This window comes from Ovis aries, chromosome 3, assembly GCF_016772045.2.
Source record: "Ovis aries strain OAR_USU_Benz2616 breed Rambouillet chromosome 3, ARS-UI_Ramb_v3.0, whole genome shotgun sequence".
NCBI classification, from domain to species: Eukaryota; Metazoa; Chordata; class Mammalia; order Artiodactyla; family Bovidae; genus Ovis; species Ovis aries.
In genome coordinates, this window is record NC_056056.1 from 134,269,507 (window position 1) to 134,277,292 (window position 7,786).

Consider the following 7,786-nt stretch of genomic DNA (forward strand, 5'->3'; position numbering starts at 1 on the left):
ATTCCTTCTCCAGGGGATCTTCCCAACCCAGGGATCAAACCCAGGTCTCCTGCATTGCAGGCAGATTTTTTACTGTCTGAACCACCACAGAAGCCCATGTCAGCCCAAACCAGAAGTGTCACGGGACACCAGTCTCAAGGTGGCCAATCTCTCTCCAGAGAGAGAAGACATCAAGTCAAATGAGCTTTCTGTCAAGTGGGGGCCTGTGTGTGCTCTATGGATAAGAGGAGATATTCTTTGGGGTCATCTGATAATATAAAAGGCAGGTCACAGCTTCCTTAGGAAGGGAGGAGAAATAGCACAGCCATTTCCAAAAGCAGCAGATCCTGATCTGTGTCATCATTTATGGGACTGACCGCGGTCACACCTGCTTATGTGAATGTTTAACAAAGTATAAGATCAATGAGCTTTAATCTATCTTCAATCCCATCATGCACCCCCATCTTGGAATAATGCCCTCTACACACTCGTGTATTCCTAGAGGTTCTGCCAGAAAGTGTTAAAATGTTTCAGGACAGAACACCAGTCAAGGGAGAGACAGCTCAACCCAAACTCACATTCTCAGCTTTATTCACCATCCTAGTGATGGCTGCTCTGTACAGTGCAGGAAAGGGGAACCCCGCCCCCCGAAAACCAGGAGTATGGAGAGACAGTGCAGGCCAGACTTGACCGTCAGTGAAGGTGACAAGGACGACCAAGGACTGGCAACCACACTATGAGGAAGCCAGGGAGGCCCCGCCAAGTCTCATCAAGGACCCGGAGCAGGTTGCAGAGCCCCAAGGGCCTAACAGTACGATCCCCAGAAGCCAAGGTCCATAAGCCATCAAGGAGCACCGAGGCCCTGGAGAGACCTAGAGGGCCAGGGTGTCTTTGATGAGCCTGCGCATGGTGGTGGTGACGGAGGAGCCCAGGGCATCAGTGATCTGGAAGGAAATCTTATAGAGGTAGGGCTGCACGTCCCGCAAGCCCGTGTCAAACACGTTGTCCACCTCTGACTGCGTGGGCATCTTGGGCAGGTACTCATGCCGGTTCATCACCTCCACGATGTTGATGATCTTCTCGCAGAGCTTCTCCCCCACCTTCTCTCGGCAGATCTGCCGCTCCTGCTCCGTGGCCAGGGCCACCACGTGCACCTTGACCGTCCACACTTCCCAGGGGATGCACTCGTCGGAGAACGGCCAGCGAGACTTCTTCTTCTGGTAGAACTCCAGGGACATCTGCCCCAGCCCGTCGCCCCCGGAGTTGCGCAGAGCATCCTGGGGAAGGAGGAGCAAGAGTGAGCAGGCCAAGGCCTCCACTGGGTTCTCACCTGCAAGGGCCAGCTTCCTACGCCCCAGAGAATCGCTCTCTCTATCAGACCTCCAGGGAGGGCAGGGAACGAGACCCAGAGAGTACAGGATTTGTGTAAAGTGACACAGATGGTTCCTCTTAAGCAGAATCCTCCTTCATTCCCTTGAAGACAACCTAAACTCACAGTTTCTCAAGAAAAGCCCGGCGATCCTTAAATAGAGAGACAGAAGCCAAGGGAAAGAGCGGGCTGGGAGGGGAAGGACAGGCCACATCTAGAGCTTCTCCCTCTTCTCCTCGGAGAAGCAAATGGGGCCACCTGGTCTAATAAATCTGCCCGTCCCCCCATGGGGTGCGATGGCCCACACTCTTCCTCCCAGTGGAGCTGAGACCCCAAAGCACCCGTCTACCTTTCTCTCTGAGTTAGGGTCAACCCAAAGGTAAGGATGCCTCCCTCAACTCCTTAACAGCCCATCAGGAAGTAAGTCTCTCCTTTATTGACAAACCAAGCTCCCATTCCCTCTGCTGACAGTAACAACAGCTACCGCTTCTACAGTGTCTCCCGTGTGACGGCTCTCCAGCACTTGACATATTTGACTCACTTAATCCTCGTGGTGCATACATCCTATGAGATGGGTATAGCTTTCGTTCCAAATCTACATATAGTGAAACTGCAGTCCAGAGGAGCAGAGTCACTTGCCCAAGATCACACATTTGTGGGTGGTAGAGCTGGCTCGACTCCATGCCCTTAAGAGTCCACTGTTTCATGTGCTTGGCATAAGCATCTGGAGGACAGGAGTCTGAACACCTCTGCCTCCCCTGAAGGGGTACTGGGAAACTCATGAACGTGCCCTTTCTAGGCTTGGAGCGATGGGAGGGTGGGGAGTACCCTGTGGCTGGTAGAGTCCACCCCTTATGAGGATCACACGTCTATAGAATGGAAGCCAGACAGACAACCCTCCTCCTCCGATCTTAGGAAGGGCACCTTACGAGAAATTTCCTTCGTTACTTTAAATTTTAAAAATATGCACTCACTGAAAGAGTGAAACACTGCAACCCTGAATGAAGACAGAATTAAAAATCACACCTCCATTCCCGCCCCGAGATGACCAATGTGAGCAGCCTGGCGTGTCCCTTCCACCCTTCTCCTGGCCCCTACAGGCCCACACAGGCACCTGCCACACCGCCCACAGGACCCTTCTCTGGGACAGCCACTGCCTGAGCCCAGCAGCCCTCCCTCTCAGAGAATCTCGTATGAGAAAGGCCCGAATGTGGAGCAGAAGCAGAGAGGTGTCAGTAGAGAGGAGGTCAAGAGTGCAGAGGCGATGATCAGCCCAGGGGCCCTGGCCGCCAGTGCTCCAGGGGCTTCCTGCCCTCCTTGCTGGTACTTTTACAAGGCCCCCTCATCTACCCCCCTACCAAGCACTCCTCACCCAGAGGAGCTCTGAACACGCCTGTTCCTGAAAACCTGCAAGAACCTGATAGGTCCACCTAGGAAGAGCGAGCTGGTCCAGCAGCAAGGAGGTGACGACACTCAGCAGCCACCTGCCGCCCCCTGCACCCCACCTTACCCTGAATTCCCCGACGACCTTGCGCAGAGCGCGGTCCAGCTCCTCCGAGGAGACACGCACGTAGGTGAAGTCGATGAAGTCGCAGTCCACGTCCTGGGTGCCCACGGTGCCGATGGAGTAGGTGCCCTCCTTCTTGTAGTGGAACTTGCCGGTGCTGCGGTGCAGGAGCACCGTGTGCAGCACGGCCAGCATGGCCTCCTCCACCTGCCGCCCCTCGACCGACACCTCCAGCACCTCTGATCGGCAGTTCATCTTGCAGTCAGTGGCCCACGCTGAGGTCAGGGACCAGAGGAGAGACGGTGGAGCTTCACCCCACCCAGGGGCCACCCTGCCAGAGGAGCCAGGTCAGAATGAGGACACATTCTGCCTGATCGGCGTGTCACCTGCTCACATCCTTCCAGGCCCAGCCCTGTCCCCTGCCATCGCGGCCCTTCTCTGCTGGCAGAGGGCCGCAGACTCTTGGGATGGGAGATGGGTAGAGCCTCACAGCTACCAGTCCAAACACCCAGCTCCGGCCTGAATTCGGTGACGGCACCCAGGGTGGTTTATAGTACATGCTCACTGTGAACCCCTGCCAGCCCCAGCCCTTGCGAAGCTGCCAGGATGGAGGACAGACAGGCAGGTAAACTTCACCAGAGGAGTGAGACGCCATGATGGGAGTGAGAAGAAAAGGAAGACTGGAATCTGACCTCCCAGGACCCTGAATTACCAGGCATCCAGACTCTGTCCCGAGAGCGCTGGAGAGAGAGTCCACGCATCTCTGTCCAACACTGAATCTGTGCATCAGAAAGTTAACTCCAGCCGACAGATGAAGAACGGCTCGTCACTCTTTGAGGGGTCACAGACTGCTCTGAGAAATCAGTGAAAGCTAAGAAGACTGAACTTGAAACCTCACTGACACAGACACACCAAATCTCACAGACTCCGAGGTAAAAACCTGCCAATTTAAGGGACTCTCCCGGTGGCCCAATGGCTAAGACTGTGTGCCCCCAATGCAGGGGGCCGGGGTTCGATCTCTGGTCAAGGAACTAGATCCCACAGGCCCCAGCAAAGATCGAAGAGCCTGCGTGCCACAACCAAGAACTGGTGCAGCCAAGTAAATAAGTATCAGAAAAAAAGAAAAAAGAAAAGCTTGTCAGTTTAAGGCAGAAAGGGTTGGGCAAGGAGTCCAGTTAGAGGCCGCCACCGTCGTGCCATTTCCAGCCAGTGCAGTGGGATGTGGCAGAGTGATGGCAGAGTGTGGCGCTCCCACATCCAATGACCCAGGGTCCGAATCCCAGGTTTCCAGTAACTTGCACTCTGACCTTAAGCCAATCACTCAGTCTCTGAGTCTACTTTCTTATCTGTAAATATGGAATAAAATGACACGTGTAAAACACAGCAGGCTGGTGGTTAAGAGCAGGGACTCTAAAGCCAGACTGCCTGGGTTGGAACCCCAGCTCTCTCATCAGCTCACTGTGTGATCAAGGGCATGTTGCCTCACCCCTAAGTGCCTCAAGTTCCCCAATCCATAAAAAAGGGATATTCACAATGGCTACCTTGAAGGTGTCCTCTCCAGAGTAGGGTGAGCTGGCATCTGCAAAGCACCTGAAGCAGTTCCTGGCAAGCACTAAGCACTCAGCACAAGCTGCTCTAATTACTCCGTTGTTATTGCTAAGAGATGACGAAAGGCTACGGCAGGACTGGAGGAGCGAGTGGGAAGGGAAGGACAGACGTGAGAACCAGAACTTCACCAGTGACTGCGTATGAGCTGGGAAGGAGAGGGGACCGCCAGATTTCTTAGCTGAGAAGGTTCAGCTTACACACCTCCCCTGACAGGGAATTCACCACCTCTCCCAGCAGGTCATTCCAGTCTCTTCAAAGTTCTACCCAGAGACTCCTTCTATGGAAGGCCTTTGTCTCTCAGTGCTTTAAACTGCTAATCTTAATTCTGATATCAAGAGTCACACACAGAGTAAGTCCCACCCCTTTCGCACAGAGGAGCCTTTCAGATATTCAAAGGCAGCTCTGCCATCACCCCCTTACTCCTTCTACAGGTTAAAGGTCTCCAGGCCCCAGAAACATTCCAGCTTCACATCACATCTTAATTCCTCAGGGACGGGCAACTCTCTTCAAAGTGTACTGGTTTGTCTCTTTGCGCCTGAAGTCAGGGAGGCAGTCCACAGACCACTCGGAGATCAAGCTGGCTCTGCCTCTCACTGGCGGTCAGCCCAAGACTACCTGTATCATCAGTTATCTTTTCACAGGTGTTAATCTTGTCTGGTCTCTCCTGAAGAAGTGAACTCGCTCAGTCTTGTCAGACTCTTTGCGACCCCATGGACTGTAGCCTACCAGGCTCCTCCGTCCCTGGGATTCTCCAGGCAGGAATACTAGAGTGGGTTGCCATTTCCTTCTCCAGAAGATCTTCCCAACCCAGAGATCAAACCTAGGTCTCCCGTATTGCAGGCAGACGCTCTACCATCTGAGCCACGTCTCTCCTACTAGTAGACAATTCCTTAATGCCAGGGACTGTATCCTATTATCAGTGGAATCTCAGTATACCTGGTTCCCAGTACACAGCAACTGCTCAATTCATCCTGAAAGGATTGCTGGACTGATTTATCCTATATATACTCTTAGGATGAGCAGGGCTTCTTGCTCATTTCTGCCCTCTAGTCTAACTCCATCCAGCAGTTTCCCATCTGAAAACTCCCAGCTCTGGTCCAACTCTCCTTCCTTCCACAAACCCCCGCTGGTATCCCCCACAAGCCGTCAAACAGGCCATCCCTCTTTTCACTTTTGCCCCCAGTCCAGGTTCTTCCCTCATTCTCAGTGCTATTCAAGATTCCACTTCTTCAGGAAGTCAACACGAACCAACCCCAGCCTCCTTCCCAATGCGGCCACCTTTGCTCTGTGATGGGCTTGTCTGCTCCCTCACCCTCGACCCCCCCTCCGTGAGCAGGGGACTTTGCCAGGGCAGTGCCTGGGAAGTCTCATCCGTTCGGTGCCCCCAAGGTCTGCAGAGTACCGGGGCAGACGCTGACTGATGCCTCCACTGAGTCAGCCCGGAGCCCAGGGTTTCCCCCAGCCTCACCTTACACGGAGAGGCTGGCACGCGGGTCACTCAGGCTGGATCTTGCCCTTTCTCCTCCTCACGCACAGGTACGCCCTCCGCAGGTACACCGAAACCTCCCCGCGCGCCACGAGCCGCAAGAGACAGGCTGAACGCAAAAACACAGTTATTCGGCTCCGCATCGAGAGACCCTGTCGGACGCAGGAATGACTTCCCGGCCGGGTTAAGTTTCTCCCGCCGCCAGTGCCGGCGAACCTCCACGGTCCAGGGACGCGGGAGGAGCGGAGCCCCGCGCCCAGCCTGGCCAGGCCCGGGAGTTCGAGGCGCGTCCGCGTTCGCACAGAACAAGGGCCTCTCGGCTAGAACTGTCTCCCACCTCCCAGAACCCCCGTCTGGGACCCGCGGGGCAAGAAACGGGCCTCCCAGAGGAGATCAGATCACCTCGGCAAGAGGCGGTGCCGGCGCCGGAAGACCTGGCCCGCCCCTGCGAGCCCGGCCGGCCCCACCTGCTCCATCGGCCTCCGGCGGGGGCGCGAGCACGGCTGGCCGAGCCCTGACACCAGGGCAGCTGCCCGGACCGCTCTACCTCCACACCAGCGGACAAAGACAACCCCATGGAGCTCTATACTTTGAAGGTTGGTTTCTTCTGAATTATTTCTCGGATTTTAAGATTTGATGGTAAGAAGTATCCCCCTCGTTTGGACGAGTCCATTTAACCCCACCACGGAGGATGTTGTTGTGTGAATAACTCACTTCCGCCATAGAGATGAGAGGGAAGGAGGGACCAGACGAGCTCTGTGCTGCCTCCCTAGGCGGAGAGGAGTCATCGGCAGAGGGCCACCCCTGGGACCCAGACGTGGTCCCCAATTCTGGTCTCAGAGGACTGGAAGAAGTACCCATCCCCTAAGATGAGGGACATGGCATTTAGAGAGATGCCCTGGAGATGAGCTCAGGCCAGTGTTCTGAGTGGGAAAACTTTAAGTTGGTTCAATGTGCGTGATGGAAGATATCAGGCAAAGAGGGCTTAACCTTACTCGGTTATCTTCAGGAGCATTTCTTGGTGCTCTGCCATGACCGGTCTGGTGACTGTTCTTGCTTGTAATTCTGCCATTGCCTCTGTATGGGCCTCTTGATGTTATTCATCCTTTCTGATTTCCTCCTTTATAAATGGGGTCTGGGGAAGGAGAAAGTAGCCGGCCTGACAGGCCGACACCCTCCTCTAGAGCCTGGACTTAACCGGAAGGGAATCAGGACGAGCTACTGCGAGGGGAGGATCTGTGAGAAGGCAAAGGAGGGAGAACCAGGGCGGTTAGCACCAGCCCTGGGGAGGGGGAGGAAAAAGAGCCGAGGGACTTCTCTGGGGGTCCGCTCTTCTGCGGCAGGGAACACTGATTCGATCCCTGGTCAGGGAACTAAGATCCCATATGCTGTGCAGCACGGCCAGGAAAATAGAAAAACAGCCTAACTTCCACCGACTGCCGGAGAGTGTGGGGAGTGACTGAAGGCACTCTGTGCCCTGACACAATCATCTCAGGAGCTTTCACTGCCACAGTCCTGACATCACCATAATCAGAACTACCTGTCACTGAGCTCTACAAGGCACCATGCTAGCACGTCACATGCACTAGTGTGTTAATTTCTCCAACTGCCTCGGAAATTAAGTACAACTTCTCCCCAGTTTACAGATAAAGAAACTGAGGCTCAGTGATACAGAGTGACAAGCTGTGACGGCATATTTTATGTGTCAACTTGACTGTGCCACAGAGTGCCCAGACACCTGCTCAAATATTATTCTGAGTGTGTCCATGAGGGTGTTTCTGGAAGAAAAACATTTGAATCACAGACTTAGTGTGGCTTCCCTGGCGGCTCCGTGGTA

General features: G+C 54.5%; 1 protein-coding gene across 4 annotated transcripts; it reads right to left on the reverse strand.

Moving 5' to 3' along the window:
- Positions 1 to 553: 553 nt before the first annotated feature.
- On the reverse strand, positions 554 to 6,396 carry ATG101 (autophagy related 101). 4 transcript variants are annotated; one of them, XM_027967292.3, is made up of 5 exons: positions 6,352 to 6,396; positions 5,932 to 6,058; positions 3,568 to 3,708; positions 2,859 to 3,186; positions 554 to 1,256 (listed from the first exon to the last, which is right to left on the reverse strand). In XM_027967292.3, the coding sequence occupies exons 4-5, from the start codon at positions 3,108 to 3,110 to the stop codon at positions 852 to 854; spliced, it is 657 nt and encodes a 218-aa protein (XP_027823093.1). In that variant the 5' UTR covers positions 3,111 to 3,186; positions 3,568 to 3,708; positions 5,932 to 6,058; positions 6,352 to 6,396; the 3' UTR covers positions 554 to 851. The 4 variants fall into 4 exon arrangements, with proteins under 4 accessions (XP_027823093.1, XP_012029622.1, XP_027823092.1 ...); XM_012174232.5 differs by lacking the exon at positions 3,568 to 3,708; XM_027967291.3 differs by having other exon boundaries at positions 5,932 to 6,357.
- Between the last annotated feature and the right edge of the window lie 1,390 nt (positions 6,397 to 7,786).